This window comes from Eutrema salsugineum, unplaced genomic scaffold (assembly GCF_000478725.1).
Source record: "Eutrema salsugineum unplaced genomic scaffold, Eutsalg1_0 scaffold_2, whole genome shotgun sequence".
NCBI lineage: Eukaryota > Viridiplantae > Streptophyta > Magnoliopsida > Brassicales > Brassicaceae > Eutrema > Eutrema salsugineum.
In genome coordinates, this window is record NW_006256829.1 from 207547 (window position 1) to 223194 (window position 15648).

At 38.4% G+C, this 15648-nt stretch overlaps 5 protein-coding genes across 8 annotated transcripts in view; 2 read left to right on the top strand and 3 right to left on the bottom strand.

Annotated features, from left to right (window-relative positions):
* LOC18016690 (vacuolar cation/proton exchanger 4) overlaps window positions 1-2642 on the bottom strand; it is a 3868-nt gene extending 1226 nt beyond the window's left edge. Inside the window, exons 1-6 of the mRNA XM_006398549.2 lie at window positions 2216-2642; window positions 1982-2049; window positions 1841-1869; window positions 1369-1565; window positions 646-921; window positions 329-533 (exon numbers count right to left, since the gene is read on the bottom strand). Coding sequence (XP_006398612.2) covers window positions 329-533; window positions 646-921; window positions 1369-1565; window positions 1841-1869; window positions 1982-2049; window positions 2216-2548 — 1108 coding nt within the window. The 5' untranslated portion in view covers window positions 2549-2642. The remainder of the gene's footprint in view (window positions 1-328; window positions 534-645; window positions 922-1368; window positions 1566-1840; window positions 1870-1981; window positions 2050-2215) is intronic.
* A 1306-nt stretch (window positions 2643-3948) lies between these two features.
* On the bottom strand, window positions 3949-5589 carry LOC18016691 (protein N-terminal and lysine N-methyltransferase efm7). Its single transcript, XM_006398550.2, has 7 exons — window positions 5472-5589; window positions 5331-5392; window positions 4940-5073; window positions 4660-4805; window positions 4509-4580; window positions 4311-4415; window positions 3949-4223 (listed from the first exon to the last, which is right to left on the bottom strand). Exons 1-7 carry the CDS (start codon window positions 5527-5529, stop codon window positions 4057-4059), a joined length of 744 nt encoding a protein of 247 aa, XP_006398613.1. The 5' UTR covers window positions 5530-5589; the 3' UTR covers window positions 3949-4056.
* Window positions 5590-5879: 290 nt separating this feature from the next.
* Window positions 5880-9333, bottom strand: LOC18016692 (LIMR family protein At5g01460). The gene is made up of 14 exons (XM_024155935.1): window positions 8818-9333; window positions 8640-8725; window positions 8357-8472; window positions 8137-8247; window positions 7853-7951; window positions 7624-7746; window positions 7364-7426; window positions 7226-7290; window positions 7020-7129; window positions 6807-6921; window positions 6636-6701; window positions 6413-6523; window positions 6258-6324; window positions 5880-6167 (listed from the first exon to the last, which is right to left on the bottom strand). The coding sequence occupies exons 1-14, from the start codon at window positions 9165-9167 to the stop codon at window positions 6120-6122; spliced, it is 1530 nt and encodes a 509-aa protein (XP_024011703.1). The 5' UTR covers window positions 9168-9333; the 3' UTR covers window positions 5880-6119.
* Window positions 9334-9656: 323 nt separating this feature from the next.
* LOC112086702 lies at window positions 9657-12814 on the top strand. Its single transcript, XM_024155936.1, has 10 exons — window positions 9657-10076; window positions 10169-10275; window positions 10373-10498; window positions 10597-10690; window positions 11188-11262; window positions 11350-11432; window positions 11644-11790; window positions 11935-12007; window positions 12104-12407; window positions 12493-12814. Exons 1-10 carry the CDS (start codon window positions 9830-9832, stop codon window positions 12566-12568), a joined length of 1332 nt encoding a protein of 443 aa, XP_024011704.1. The 5' UTR covers window positions 9657-9829; the 3' UTR covers window positions 12569-12814.
* A 449-nt stretch (window positions 12815-13263) lies between these two features.
* On the top strand, window positions 13264-15646 carry LOC18016693 (vesicle transport protein GOT1). Of its 4 annotated transcripts, XM_024156722.1 has the most exons (9): window positions 13264-13367; window positions 13504-13567; window positions 13702-13765; window positions 14021-14082; window positions 14314-14405; window positions 14489-14569; window positions 14663-14760; window positions 14832-14913; window positions 14989-15263. In XM_024156722.1, the coding sequence occupies exons 4-9, from the start codon at window positions 14052-14054 to the stop codon at window positions 15055-15057; spliced, it is 453 nt and encodes a 150-aa protein (XP_024012490.1). In that variant the 5' UTR covers window positions 13264-13367; window positions 13504-13567; window positions 13702-13765; window positions 14021-14051; the 3' UTR covers window positions 15058-15263. The 4 variants fall into 4 exon arrangements, with proteins under 4 accessions (XP_024012490.1, XP_006398615.1, XP_024012491.1 ...); XM_006398552.2 differs by lacking the exons at window positions 13702-13765; window positions 14989-15263 and adding an exon at window positions 15270-15646; XM_024156723.1 differs by lacking the exon at window positions 13702-13765 and having other exon boundaries at window positions 14985-15263.
* Window positions 15647-15648: the final 2 nt, after the last annotated feature.

Genomic DNA, 15648 nt, shown 5'->3' on the forward strand with positions numbered 1-15648 from the left:
TTTTACTCGTAATGGACTGGGGTCAATTAATTAAATTTAAGTTTTTCAAGATTATACTATATTTTTCATTTAATATAAACATCATATCATAACATATAAACTCTAATGCGATATATGGGTTTAATACAATCGTTTGCATAAATCTGCAACTAACTACTGAAAATACTTAGAAGTGTATGGATTTTCATTTCAAATTCATTTAGGAACTAATGATTTGGTTCAGGTATACAACTAGAGTTTAATTAACTTATATTGTCTAATATGAGCTTCCTTATACTGTATAAAAAAAAAAAAAATTAGTCAACGTAGGTGCTACCTCGAGTTACAGTGCAATTTGGTGACCCTCGATCTCTATTGTAACTATAACATACCTGGATAGTGGAGACAAGGTAGTCGGAGAGTAAAGCAACGAGGAGTGTCATTATAATAAGCCAGAAAATCGCACACCACAGTCCAATTACAGCTTCTTCTTCTTCTGCATTGTCACCAACGTCATCGTCATACACATCCTCTTCTTCCTCCTCTACGTCCCTCTTTTTTTATATATATATTAGCGAAGCAATAAACATTAGATATGAGGAAACATGCACCACAATTAATCAATGTCATAAATATTTTGAAGGGTTTTAGAGAGAGAGAGAGAACCTGTGGAGGAGGAGGAGGAGGAGAGAGACGAGAAGGGAATAGGTGAAAGATGAGGAAAGCCAAGTAAGCAAAGAGCATAACGAAGCTGCTTGCTCTTGACAGAACAACCACATATGATCCATCTTCGCTTGCTGTGAGTATTTCCTCAACTCTTGGAACTAAAACATTAGCATCTGTTCCTGTTCCTCCAGCCTCTGTTGTGAGTCTTAATATCATTGGTAGTGTTTGACACAATAGCGCCAGGTACAGCAATATGCAGTTCATATCTCCTTGTCTCTGTTCTTGTAAAAAATCAAAGACGTGAAAATTCTATGAAATTGTGTTCCATCATTGTATTCGAAATGTTTAGAGGTTAAAAAAAAATAGACAGTGATATATGAATCTTACTAAACCGCTTTTGCATTTTTATGAGAAAAAAACCCAATAGAAAATGCTTTTATAAACATAAATTTTGTTTGTGTTTATAATTCGGTGAACACAGCAAGAATATACACATTATTAAATTAGTTAAACTGAACCTCTGACCCAAAAAAAAAAAGAGGTTAACTGAACTAAACCAAGATGTGAATACCGGTAGAAACCAAAATTTTAACGAACTATTAAAACCCGGATAACCCCAAAAGCCGAACCAACCGAACGAAATTTCGAAAATACCCAAACCTCTTGATGACTCTGGTAGCTGAAACGAAATGGAAATATTGGGACGAGATAATTTGGACTTACGCGGTCGAAAGATTGGAGTTTGCGGAGATTGGAGAGACCACCAAAGAAGAGAGAAGTGCCTAAGACGAAGAGAAGATTGGAGAGGATAGAGCCAAGAAGTGAGAGTTTCACTATCCTCATCTTCCTTTGTCCAACCGCTAGAATCGCTATTATCATCTCCGTCGCGTTCCCACAAGTCGCGTTCATTAATCCCCCGACTTCATTCATTCATCCAATTATTTCCACCATTAATTTCATATTCCCAAATATTAAAACCGAGAAATTAATAATCCGAGATCAATGCATGCACTCTTAAATATCAGACTTTAATGTGCCTAAAATTACTGTATAGTTACAAACAAAAAAAATGCACTTAGTTTGGTGCAATTTCTATAGTTAAAACGGAAGTCAGTTTCGTGCTGGATAATTCGGTTCTGTTCAAATGATACACTACATTAGTCGGGAAACGAAAAAAAAAAAAAAAAAGTATCACCTGTTGGACCGGTATGAAAAGCAATTTGCCTGATAAGGAAGAATAGAAAAATAACATTAAAAAATGAATTTTGGAATTAGAATTTATTTATCGGTAATATTTTTTATGAAAAAAATGAGAGAGATTAGTAATAATAATTACTCTGTGAGAAAACTGATACGTTCAGCCAAAGGTATCAATCCAAGCAAGCTCAACGCAAAGACCCACGCCTGTTTTTTTGTTACACACAACAAAAACATATATAAATTAAATTAACGTAACTAAACTAAAAATTAACAATACATAATTGGGAAAGTTACATTGACTTGTTAAAAATTCCGAGAGTATAGTATACTGTGAAATTAAACAAAAAATAATAGAAATAAAACAGCATACACGTGGAGATCCATAGCGGTGAGCGACGAAAGCAAGAGGAACGGCGGGGAAGAGAAGAAAGAGTTTAGTGCCGAGAACGACTTCCTGAAGATTCGCTAAGATTCTTCTCAGAAACTCCCAACGAACTCTCGAGATCAGCTTTAGATCCGATCTTTTCCTTATCAACGACGTCGCTGATAGATTCTGTACCGTTCGCCGGTTATGTCTCGATATCTCCGCCGTCTCTCTCGCCGTCAGCAGCTTCTCGCTTCCTCCGCCGCCGCAACCGCAGCTCCAGCCGCCATTTTCCACGAGGGAGAGACTCGGCGATGATTCCGTACTTATCGTAGACATTTCCTTCGTTGACTCTTCGCTAAAAACTAAAAACCGTTTTTCCCTTTGAATCTGTGTTTTGAGTCGTGAATATGTATTTATCCTATAAAAGCTGTCGCGTGTGATTCGTGAACGTTTTCTTTGCATATATATATATATATATATTTCTTTTTGACGTCTTTGTTTAATCATTTTTTATTTTATTTTTTCGGTCAACGTTTATGTGTCTACCAAGTTTGTATCTAAATTAGATACAGATGGGGACAATTGCCACCAATAAATTTCTAAGATTTCTAAGTTTGATTCCATTATCTTCGAAGGAGATAACGAGAGCTTGGTCAAAATTGTTGAAGGGCAACAAGAAGATATTTCTATTCTTAATCTCTTTGATGATATAAAAGATTGGAAACAACAGTTTACTCATATTTCTTTTTCACATGTCAAACGAAATGGAAATACGGCTCCACATTTTCTTTACTCATATTTTCAAACGAAAGTTTACGAAATGGAAATACGGCTCGTAATGGTCCTCCAAACAATATTTTTTTTTCAGATTGTATTTATCCACCAAGATGGCTCACTAAAACGTTGTATTCTGATTTTGTGACATCAATTTAATATATATATATATATATATTTTCGCTGAAAAAAAAAAAGTAAAGGATTAAAACTAATTCGCCCCCACTACAAAATCTCATTCACCACCACTAAATATTTCTTGTCCAATCAACTAAGCTAATTGAATATTCTCTTTTGATTATTTTCCTTATTTTCAAATTTATTTAATCACAAACAATTGATTTTAATTTAACTATGATAACAAAAAAATATTTCAGTTTGGCCAATATCTTTTGGGATTCACTGTGGAAATTTAAATGATGTATTTTTAGAAAGTAGATTAATCGTTATCTTCATTTCTCTCTTTTTTTTTCCCTTTTCTTGATTGGAAAGTTATTTGTAAAATCATTCGAATTCTTTTAATAATATTATCCGTGTCTTATTCCACACAGATTTGACGAATCGTCGTCCCATATAAAATCAAAATATTAGCTTATGTCCAGACTTCATCTTGCGAAGCTCGCTCGAAATTTCTAAAAGTCAATAGGTACGTAGCCTTAATTTAGAATAATCAAGTGCTTTCGACTTTTATATGCATTTGGTGGCCCGGGGCCTTAAAAAGAAAGAAACAATACAAAACAACCAAAATATACTATTTCTTAATCGATGGCAAACAAAATTGACACCATAACTACGGAATTGTTTGTTTATATACATCTACGATTCTACGACACTACGTTACGCAAATCTGCTTTGTGAATGTTTTGAGCTATTTCTACTTTTTAGTAATCATATCTTTTTTTATAGATTGTCTGTTTTTTTTTATTTCACCTTAACTTTGACCCAAAAAGCAAAAATCCAAATAAGCTGCAAGCGTAACATACAGAACACTAAATTTCAGAGGCGAGCGATCTGTGGAAGATTCATGAGTTTTCATTAACCTATTCTTGAGGATTCTTTTTCTTTGTTTTTCAGAGGTTGGTTACTCTAAGATTGATGCAATAAACTCGGTTTCCGAGATGCTTCACCTCGAGGCCAGCATCTTCGCAACCAGTAAAGAAATAAGACTCATCGTCTTTCCCGATTCTTCGTCTCCAGCTCATTAAGAACGCAGGGCGAGGCAGTTCCGTGTCTGCTCCTACAAGGTAAAAGGGTATTGATAAGATCTCTTATGGTGTGAGGTTGTGATGACAAAAAGAAAAGGAGTTTTGAAAATGACACTGACCATTTAGCCTGCATTCCGTTGGACAAACGACATTAGCATCTTTTGGTTTGTAGGCTTTGAGAAGAAAAGTGAGAGACTTTATCAAGTTTGGGTACTGTTTCACATCTGCAAGGGGAAAAAAAGCATGGAAATGTAAATATATATAGTTTTGGGATAAACCGAATGGGAAAGAAGAAGGTATTTCAATATTTCATTTACATAGAAGGATATCACTGGCAATGATCAAATCCCAATCTGGTTCCGGTATTGGAAATTCATCTCCCCATGTATCTGTCATAATAGACAAGAATAAAGTAAAGAGAGCAAAGGACAAGAAAGCGATTCGATGTGAGTGGTAAAGGAAGCTCACGCTTGATATGGGGCAGAGAAGGGATTAGTTTGTTTGCAATACAGTTGTGAGCAATATTGTCTTCAATCTCCTGATCAGCGTAGTCTGAAGTAGTTATGTCGAGACTAAACTCTTTGGCAAGAAAGATAGCTAGAGCACCCGTGCCGCTGCTTATTTTGATTTCAAGACGAGAGAACCTGGTCAGTGTCGAAGAACAGTGGCCTTGGCATATATATATATATATATATATATATAAAAGCGCAGTTGGGAACTAGGACACAAAGAGAAAGAAAGGAAGTACCTTCCAATCTCGAGACAACGCCGCCTTTGGATAAAGTGTCGATGCTGCAATAACCAATCTGCAAAGGCAAATGTACCTGGCCACAGCAAGTTTGCATTCAGCTGGTGGAAACCGAATTCCCGGATATGCAATTCCTGTTCCAACAAGGAATAATCACTCATTACTTTTACTTGTGTGTGTAATACTCTAAACACCTAAAACTTTAAAGCTCAGTAACTAAATCATTCTTCAAGAACAACGAATTCGTGGATTCCACAGTTAAACCCCCCAAAAGTAACCTAATGATGTAAATATTAGCCCTGCAAATCAGAAGCTCAGGTAACGGAGAACATCAAACTAAAATCGGGAATCGAATCAAGTAAGAGACTGATATCGGGAGCGAAGAAATTACGATTCCAGGAAACTGGTGATTCCTCTCAACGAAGCTCTGGCTCGTCTCCGTCGTCTCTCCATCTGAGAAAAAAAATTACAATTACGTTTCGCTATGTATGTACATTCTTCGATCAAAAAGACGAGTAGAGATATAACTGACCGGAGGAGTCATCGTCGCCGGCGAAGAGGGAAGATGGCGAGAAGAGAGCTATATCCATGGCAGACGTAGACAGACCGTCTCGACTCACTCTTTTGCTCTTAAGACTACGAAATTTTGTTTTTTTTGTTTTTCTAATTTATTATGACGACAGCTGAAGACTTCAGCCTGAAGTTGACCAAGTAGGGAAATTTTACGAGGTGAAAATCGATTAAACATTCTAGCAGGCCACTACAGATCAAAGTGTTCAAGCAGAAGCCCGATCATCTCCTATAGCTTCACCAAGCAGTTTCATCTTGTTGCGCCTCCGATCACCACCAAAGTAATTTGGCTGAAACCATGTCCTCTATTTTTTCCAAGATAAACCATCCCATCCCAACGTCAAAACGTAATGGTTACATGGACGAGGTATTCGAAATGATACAATAGACATAAGTAATAGTTACATGAATTTTGTCCCCACACAATCTCAAGTTCTCAACCAAGTAATGGTCATATGAACGGGTATTCCAAATACAAAGAAGAAAGCCTACTGTTACACAAGAAAGAAGAATAAAAAGAGTGTAGGGTACAACAACAACTGAGACCTTCTCGTAGATACAAAAAGAAGAAAGGGAAGAGAAATGATGAAGAAAAAAAAGATTAATTACGTTAGGTAGAGAGCTGGAATCTACCGCTCGGTTTTTTTCTTCTCCATCCCTGCCAAAAGTCACCCACACAAGACCATGAGTTTCTCTAATGACTTATGACATTTAATTTGGGAATAAACAACCCTCATACAAGACTTACAAAGGCGATGTAATATAAAAAGGTCAGCCCTGCGAGCACAACAAAACCGATTTGGAAAACATTGTACCTGCAAATATATATTCAACAAGAAGACGGATATAGTCAGCATATTAACTACCAGTATATTTGCAAAAAAAAAGCCCATCATTACTTACTTGTATAGGTACTTAATTCCGCGAAGAGACTGCAAAGTGTGTCCAAAGATCTCCTGAGCCGCAGTGGCTTGAGCATAATATCCAAATGCAGTAGCGCAGAATTGAATCACACTGGATTTTTATGTGAGCCACAATAAATGGATTGTAAGAATTCAAGTTACGTTTTACTCTTGAGTTTTGATGCCATCAGCTAACGAGGAATTACGAGAACAAAGAAGCCTACCTGATAGAACATAGAAGGATGAGACCGACGTTGAAGAGGAAAGAGTTCATTAGAGTGGCTCCCCATCTGAAAACGAGTAAATATGGCTAATGAGAAACCAAAAGAAAAAAAAAAAAAAAAGACCTCTGACATAGCAAAAAATCGTTTCACAAAACTATAAGATAAATTTACTTCATTGGATGAATGGTAATGAAGACCAGCTTCAGACCAAGCATCATTGCCCCGGCAATAACAGCAAGTAGCAGGTAGAAACAGAAGAAAGCAAAGGCAGCGGTGCCCAGAAGACCTAGAGAAGAAGAAAATGTCAAATATATCAAAGTCTATGATTCAGGTAAGTCAAATATATATAACAAGATTCTTTTTTAAAAAAGAAAGTGAAGTTACCCCAGACATCATCCAGTTTGATGAAAACCTCATTGAGAAAAGGGGAGAGGGGAGGGTCAACAAGTAGATATATGATGATGTGTGCAATCCAAGCCACTGAAACGATCAATCTTCAAAGAGAAAAAGACAAATAATTCAATTACAGCTTAACCGAGGGATTTTAGAGTGACTGTGTAAAATAATAAGAAGATTATGTAAACACCAACCCTATGATTCCAAGAATAAACTTGGCCAAGTATCCAAGGACGGTGAAAGCCCAAGCAGTTTCTGCCTGAAATAACCAGGCAAGGGAATAGTTGGATAACATAGATAGAAAGATAGAGTACTGAAATACTGTAACCTACCTTTTCTCCTTGAGGATACATTTCTTCTAAAAGGTTCACATCTTCTTCCAATTGGAGCAACTCCTGCATGGCACATGTAAAGCAACGAAATCCACAATCCACAGGCAATATTAATGACTTTATGGCGAAACTGTTTTCTACTTTTTAGCTAGCTTTTCACTAGGATTGATCACCCAGCCAAGTTTTTCACATCAGCCAAGTTTGGTAGACATGGAAAAAATTCGTATTAAGATCCCAAACCTTCAGATATGATGTTGTACCTTTTCGACTGCTTTCACATTCTTCCTCCACTTCCTGCCCTTAGCACCACTTCTTTCTTCCTGATGAAGTGCATCAGCTGCTTTCTTTAGTTCTCTTGCTTTTTTACCTAGTTCAGTTGCTTCCTGGAAAAAATTTAGATGAATTGTAAGGCCACTGAGAGTGAAAATGACCCGAAATAAGAAAGGATAAGCTTTTCTCGTGGAGACAACAATAACCAACAGAATGGACCTTTATATACTGAGACCGAGTGATAACAGCCTTTGGTCGCCTGATGAATGCAGTGATAAGTCCCAAGGGTAGACAAGCAATACCAACACCACCAAATATCTAAAACATATGGTACAAAAGAGTTCCTCAGAATATTTATAGGAAACCTTAAAAATGACAGCCACCAAAAGTCGGTCAACTATAAAAGAAGACAACGAAGTCATGATATAAGAACGATTATATGCCTTCCACGCCAACAAGGAGTAATTTTCAACACAAAACACCTTTTAGAACGATGTTCATACCGTGAAGAGCACTGATCCAACGATTGTAGCAAGAGCAACAACATATTCTGGAAACGTTGTTCGCATGGTCCATGTCTTCTCAGAAGCGGCATTAGCTGTATATGCTGAGCACTGCCAATCAATCCAAATTCCAACAGAGTAGAAAACATGTTACATACTGAAATATGCCTTTCCATAGACGTAAGTTATACCAAGAAGGCAATCAAGAGACAAGTATTACCTGACGAGCAGTGTTACCGATGCAAGGTTGATTATTTGAAAACTGCCATGAAGTAGGGAAAGACGTTGTGGCGGAGGACAAGTGCCTGACAGAGAAGTCGACCTTCCCGATGACTCCTAAGACATTGTAGAAGAACATTAGAAACAGAAACTCAAGGAACATAAACCCAAAAAGCAAACTTTAAAGCATCATAGAAAAGATTAAACGATCCCACTATTAGTCAATCACCACTCCAGCTAAAACAACATAATCTCAGAAACTTAAAGAACAGTGAACAACTAACCGTATAAAATTCCAAGCACGAGAGCACAAACAACAGCTGTAGTAACCACCCAAATCAAAGCACTTTTTATCCTCTTTCCAAGACTCCTGCAGTGAAAAGGCGAGCCCACAATCAGAAATTTTGGCAAATTTTCAACTATTAATGTAGCTCACGAGTTAAGATCCGTGGAGAAACAAACTTGTCCTGGTCGCCTTCATAGAAAAACATAGCGAAGGGGATAATGAAGAAGACAAGCACCGCGTCAACAATGTAAACGGCAAGCCAGAGATTCTTCATGGGTAAGGTGAGATTGCAGGCGCCGTTGTAAATCGAATGTCGACAAGCATGCCGGTTCGCCACATCTGCCGGCAGCATGAGAATGGAGATCATGGCAATGGATAACCCAAAAACAACGACGAATTTGGGGAAGTAGGCCTGGTTCGCATCATCTGGATGCTGATAGTTGACGAGGAGGTAGATGCTGGAGATGAAGACAATGACGCAGACAACGATCGCCACAATCACAAGAGCGAGATTGAAATCGCCCATCGCCTGCAATGTACGAGGTCCCAAACCCCCGGCTCGATTGAAAGAAGCAGCAACTAGATTGAAAAGTTTAGGGTTTCTTGGGGCTTCGAATTTGAAATTGAATTTGGGGGTTAATTTTTTTTTCTAGGTAGATCTGGTTTCTTCCTTTTGCCTCTCGAGAAAACCAGACTGGAAAGGGAAACCAAGACTCGAGTTTTGTGTTCATAATGTAATTACGCATAAGCCCTCTTTATATGTGATATTTACGAGAAATACCGTCGCTGATGACAGATGGACATGGCTCTTACAGTAACTTTAAGGACGAGACCAGTCTGTCCGAAGACTCCGAGCCAAAAGAGATTCGATTCGACCATAATTTCGATTTAATTAGTGAACGTCGTCGTTTAATCTTATCCAAATGTACAATTTAATCTAAACCAATAAAAAGATTTTTTTAACTAAAAAGGAGGGAGAGAGAGAAAGTATTGTTTTACCTTTTCCAAGTCCTCTCTCTTCAATTTTGTCAATCCACCATTCAACGTGACGATGAAGAAAGAGAAGAAGCCGACCCGTCGTTCAAATCTCTGTCATCGATCGGTCCTCAATCTTATTAACCCCAAACCTGCGGTTAGGGTTTTAACTTGTTCAATCCGATTTCTTCATACTTGTAATCGGATCGCAAGATGTCGCTGCCGGATTCTCTCCCGTCGTCTTCTTCTTCTCCGCCTGTGACCCGCGAAGAAGGCGGTTATATTCGTTTTGAACACGGCCAAGATAACGGTTTCGACCATCGTGATCGACCGCCATGGAATCGTTCGGAGTACGATTACCGCCATGGGAGCATTGTTGCATCGGAGAACGCGAGGAATACTTCAAATGCCGAAGATCCTTGGTCTTGCGTTGTCGTCGTCGCTACCTTCTGTGTCTTCGGTGAGAGATTAGATTTTCCGATGGATTTCTCTTTTGATGCTGCGTTTCCTTGTACGTGAATTGTTTTGATTGTTGATCTTGTCTTGTTTCAGTGTCGATGACTTTGATTCTGGGGCTTTACGGAACAACGAACGTATGGTTGGGACCAAACTCCTCCTTCCTTATCAAGCCAACTTCAGTTTTCGTCCAAAATGTGATTGTACGTCCCCTAATCCCTCCTCTCTGAGACTTTGACATAAGGATCCACCATTTTCTGATATATCCCTGTTTCTACCTTTGCCGAATATTTTCTCAAGGTGGAAGAATTAGGGAACAAGGGGTCCGGTATGATGCTGTACGGATTGAACCAAGCCCCACAGCTTGATGTTCTGGCCAATTGGTCTGAAGTTCACTATTTAGCTGTGCCAAATGACTCTTACAAGGTAACTTCTCTCGATGCTCTTTACCTCTGTTATTTAGGAATGGCTATGAAACGGGTGGTGATGCCTTGTCTTTTGCTTCTTTTTTCTTTTCTTTTCAGTATTGGATACAATATTTGAACAAAGGGTCGCGAGTTAAAGTTTCATACAACATTGAATCTGTGGGTTCTTCCCTCTATCTTGTGATAGCCCAAGGTATGCTAGAGAAGAATCCTTTTCTAATGATAATTAGTTCAGTAAGTTAGATAGACGCTCATGTATTCCTTTTGATGGTTACTTAATTTCTCACCACGAGGGTTTATTGGCGTTTTCTTGAGTTTGGTGGTGTTTTGGGATCCACCGAGACGAATACTGCTGGAATGATTCCCATGGTTGTTGTATACTGATGTATTGTAGGAGGAATTTCATGTGTCAAACTGGTTTCAAATCACGGCTTATGGTTGAATCCATTGGATCGATGAATTTTCCACTAGCAAGATTTTTATGTGCTATCTAATAATGTTTTGTCTAATTTCAATAAGGCTCCTACACTGTAATTATCTTTGCAACCCTACCTGCGAGCATTGACTGCTGTAGTTTGTTCCTTCCCCTGATTTGATGTTGAGAATTCTTTTTGTACTCGTGAATGTTATTGCCTGTTAAGATAGAATAGATGTTGAGTAATTGAGATATTTAGGGATTTGTAATTGTAGGTGTGGATGGGCTCTCTGAATGGGTTCAAGACCCTACGCGTCCAGACACGACATTATCATGGCATCTAATCTCTGGTTAGTAACCCGAGGTTTTAACATGAGAGCTTTTCTTCTGAATTTTCATGACTTCACTCACAATTCACCTTATTTTATTTTTGACAGATAGTGGTTTCATCGAGCAGGACATAACTAAGTCGTCGAGTTATTATATTGCAGTAGGCAACGTATACCTGAATGAAGTGAAGGTAATAGCAGAAGCAACTTATGATGATATATGCTAGATCTTAGATTTCTAGATTAATTACACTCCTATACAACAACACGAATTGCTTTCCTATGAAACAAGAGCCTCGTTTATTAGTAGTTTACTGCGATATATTGGTCGATTTCTAATCCCAAATAGCTCTCTTTTTGTCTGATTATACATTGCTCTCACACCATATCTACATTGTTCAGGCTACGATTGACATTCAAGTTGCGGCGGTATTGTATGATACTACAAATGCTTATTACAATTGCACATTTCCCAATGACAAGTGCACTTTGAGTGTTCCATTATTTGGAACCAATGCTGCTGTACTAACATCGCCCGGTCCAAAGCTGGTATGCGACCCATATCTTGTCTTGCTATTTCACTCTTCCTTACAAAGGATTCGTAGATCAATACAAGATGTTTCACATTCTTATGCATATTTCAGAAGATATCTTATGAACCATTCTGAATCCTACCCCCTTCTTGTTGTGCAGAACAATTCTAAGAATGAGTTCTGTGCAAAGCTCTCTTACGAGCCAAGGTGGATTGCATACATTGTTTGCATGGGTAATGTTTTATCTATATTACATTAGTTTTAGAAACCGATCTTTTCGCTGGGATTTATCATAAACTTTTGCTTCCCCCATTGGATAATTATTACAGGTGTAGTTACAGCACTATTGTTAATCGTCTCTTGTCTCTTCAATAAAAGACAAACAGCTTCTGAAGACGAAACCAATGATGAAAATGATGATGTAGCTCCTCTTATTCCGGGAAAAGATGATGATAACTCGAGCTGGTGCTCGTCCTACAGTTCTATCGTGACAAGTACGGAGGAATTGGAAGGTGCACACGGTGAAGCCCACAGTAGTTCAAGATATCTCTGTGCGATTTGCTTTGATGCGCCTAGAGACTGTTTCTTCCTCTCTTGTGGACACTGCGTTGCTTGCTTCCAGTGCGGGACACGGTAATAACTAATCCTTTCATTCTTTTAGCTGGTTGACCAAGACTGAACATTGATGATGCTCAAAAACTGGATTTACAATACGCAGGATCGCTGACACTTCGGGATTTTGCCCCGTATGTCGAAGGAAGATCAGGAAGGTGAAGAAGATCTTTAACGTCTAACATGTCGAAATCCAGAACATACAGTGCACATTTTTGTGCTTTTATTTCTCGCATTACCGAATTTGTATAGAGGTAAAGACAGAAAATGTGGGGGATGGAGAAAGCCAAAAAAAGTCCCTTTTAAAAAAATCAGCAGCTGGTGAATGTTACTCCTGTATATGAAATGATTCTGGAGTTTCGGTTTGGTTGTACTTGTAACCATATTTCATTGACTCTCGCCGGCTCATCTGAAATCTTATTTTCCCCGTTCCGTTCCAGTCTAAGTTTTGATTTACACTTTGCAAATTGCAGCGTATTTTCGTGGTTTAATTTGCTATAACACTAGTTTGTTGTCCAGCTTTTTTCAATACTTGCCATTGTAAACGGGGATTCTAACTATGGAAAAGAAAAAAGAAAATACATTAGTTTGTTTTTTATAATTCCGTGGTTATTGGCGAACAAAACCTTGTTTTTGTGGGGTAATTTTTTATAAAAATTTCCTTAAAATGATGGGGGTTTGTATTGCATAAATTTTGTAATCTTCTTTGTGAAAACTAATGTTTTATTTGTCAGATTATAAAAAATTGACATTAGCAGAGTATACTGATTATTACGTACACCGGTTGACAAAAGAGTGCCATGTGTCACTTGATGAATGGAGAGGACACATAATTCAGGTTGGTCCCTAGAGCACTAAATCATTCCTTCCGTTTGGGCTCAGGGGGTTCTGATTTCTGCTTTCTGGTTACAAATCGCGACCTCGCCCTCTCTTCTTCTCTACGCTCTCTCTAGCCATTTGTCTCCAGGTCTCTCCTAGCAGGTTAATTTATCTCTTTCTCTGGGCTCCCTATCTTTTTTGTGCTCCGTCATAATTTCTGCCTTTCTGGTAACGTTGTTTTCGCTGATCTATTAATCCCGGCTTAAATTTCGCCTGATGTGTTTATGGCGTCTTGTAGATCTTCTTCGAGGAGCCTGCGTGCTAGGTTTACACCGCGTTCTTCCTTGTCGATTTATAGATCTGTAAGTTACGTCACATCCTCCTCTGCATCACAGCGGTTTTGGTTGGATTCCGCTTAATTTTCCTTTGTCATGATCCTCGTTTCACTTGAATCTGTTCAATTAATGCATTGTCTATCTACAATTCGTCTGATTAGATCGGTTCTAGTATCGTTGAATCTCTCTACTCGTTCGACGTTCGGTGTGCAGACTATTGTTTGGGTATGCAGTCTATTTTCGATTGAACAAGTATATTATTGGGCTACGTTAGAGTTATATGTTTGATCTCGTAACTGGTATATCTAGTCGACCTCAGAATGTTTCCAAATATTGATTTTCGCCAATACTGATTCGAAAGTTTTGGATCTATATGGGCGGGGCTTATGTATGTATATCTGAGTCAATGCGAAGCCATGTGCACATTTGTAAACACTAATGTCTTATTCCTGAATTTCAACTTATTTTCACTTGTCGCAGTGAAAGGTAGAAGCAGCTGATTCCAGGAACCATGATGTCCTTTGAAATGAATGACCGAAAAAGTACGTCTACAGTGTGATTTCTGTGAATAATTCGTTCTGGTTGAAGAGATACCTGTTACTTAGTTCTACTTAGTTAATAAGGTCATCTTTTTCTCATCGCGTTCTTAAGCGAGTGGATCATTGAATGTTATTTTGTTATTGTTGGAACCCATTTATTTTCAGTTTATTTTACTATCAGGGTACAAAGTTATTCCTGCTGAACTTAATCGCTTGTTATGTGCTTTGAAACAGAAATTGGGTTAGGCCTGACAGGATTTGGCGTGTTTTTCTCGTTTTTGGGGATGATCTTAATGTTTGATAAGGGGTTACTTGCCATGGGAAATGTAAGTACCTCATAAGGGTCTGCTATTCATGCTTGTATTCGGAACTTTTACTGAGCCCTCGTTTCTTTTCTGGTCTTCCTTAGATCCTTTTCGTCTCTGGGGTTAGTCTAACCATTGGCCTCAAGTCTACCATGCAGTTTTTCATGAAGCGTCAAAACTATAAGGTTTGTTTGGTTTCCAATTTTCTCTTCCTCGTCAGTATCCCTGGCTCAGTGGGACGGGGTGTTTACATATTTCTTTATATGCTATCCACTCAGGGAACCATTTCTTTCGGGGCCGGCTTCTTCTTTGTAGTCATTGGATGGCCTATCCTGGGGATGATGCTGGAGACCTATGGCTTCTTTGTACTCTTCAGGTTCGTTTGCTTTCTCTTCTCCCTTACTGGTTTTGCATGTGGACAATTACTAACAACGTTTTCTTTTTCAGTGGCTTCTGGCCAACCTTGGCAGTTTTTGCTCAAAAGATACCCGTCCTCGGTTGGATCATTCAGCAACCATATATAAGATCGGTATGTGTCCCATTAAAAATTCACTGGAAAAGAAAACTTATTTAGATTTCTAAAAAATCAGAACATGAAAGACAGACTTCATGGGAAACAACTTCACATGAGACCCGTATACTTCGAACACCACACATTGTCGATTACGATTGAGTCCAAATAAGCTGCTCAAGCTGGGTGGGAGAGATCCACATATATAACTTCTATAATTCCCAGTTTTACGTTTCCAAATTACAATGGATAGCTCTCTATTTGGTTCTGATGATATTGGGTTACCAGGTGTTTTCTTAGTTTCCATCAAAATTCACTTATACTCTGTTGCATAATGCGATTGATTGGCTCGTTTTTGTTTATGTTATGCGCAGTTCTTTGACAAGTACCGGGGCAAGCGTGTGCCCGTCTAGTCCGGTAGTCCCCTCGCCCAACTCTAGAGAGAATTTACTGAGCTAGATGCAGCGGAACAAGCGATTAAAGTCTTTGGAAGAAGAAGTTGGTATGCTTGCCGACAACTCCTGTAGAAAACTAAACCAATAGGAGAAAGAAATTAGCATGGAGCAAAACTTACCGACTTGAAGCAGTGTGTGTCTGTCTACTTAAAGACAAACTCAGTGACGTAAACCTCTTGATGGGTTTGTAAATTTTTTGGTTTAAACTCTTTTCTTTTTTACGAAATGTTCCCCATCTGATTATACATCGCCGTTTTTTTTTGCATATATGTTCAAAATTGCCTAGCACACCGATATT

Excerpts from the sequence above, each read along its gene's own strand:
- LOC18016692 (XM_024155935.1), bottom strand. The coding sequence starts at position 9,167 with ATGGGCGATTTCAATCTCGCTCTTGTGATTGTGGCGATCGTTGTCTGC. Across the intron at positions 7,130-7,225 it reads TTTATTCTTGGAATCATAGG|ATTGATCGTTTCAGTGGCTT; the intron begins GTTGGTGTTTAC and ends TTCTCTTTGAAG. Across the intron at positions 6,168-6,257 it reads TTTTATATTACATCGCCTTT|GGATGGAGAAGAAAAAAACC; the intron begins GTAAGTCTTGTA and ends GACTTTTGGCAG.
- LOC112086702 (XM_024155936.1), top strand. The coding sequence starts at position 9,830 with ATGTCGCTGCCGGATTCTCTCCCGTCGTCTTCTTCTTCTCCGCCTGTG. Across the intron at positions 10,276-10,372 it reads TTTTCGTCCAAAATGTGATT|GTGGAAGAATTAGGGAACAA; the intron begins GTACGTCCCCTA and ends TATTTTCTCAAG. Across the intron at positions 11,263-11,349 it reads ATCATGGCATCTAATCTCTG|ATAGTGGTTTCATCGAGCAG; the intron begins GTTAGTAACCCG and ends TATTTTTGACAG.
- LOC18016691 (XM_006398550.2), bottom strand. The coding sequence starts at position 5,529 with ATGGATATAGCTCTCTTCTCGCCATCTTCCCTCTTCGCCGGCGACGAT. Across the intron at positions 5,393-5,471 it reads CGGCGACGATGACTCCTCCG|ATGGAGAGACGACGGAGACG; the intron begins GTCAGTTATATC and ends TTTTTTTCTCAG. Across the intron at positions 4,806-4,939 it reads CGTTGTCTCGAGATTGGAAG|CGGCACGGGTGCTCTAGCTA; the intron begins GTACTTCCTTTC and ends CAAAATAAGCAG.
- LOC18016693 (XM_024156722.1), top strand. The coding sequence starts at position 14,052 with ATGATGTCCTTTGAAATGAATGACCGAAAAA. Across the intron at positions 14,406-14,488 it reads GGTTACTTGCCATGGGAAAT|ATCCTTTTCGTCTCTGGGGT; the intron begins GTAAGTACCTCA and ends GGTCTTCCTTAG. Across the intron at positions 14,570-14,662 it reads TGAAGCGTCAAAACTATAAG|GGAACCATTTCTTTCGGGGC; the intron begins GTTTGTTTGGTT and ends CTATCCACTCAG.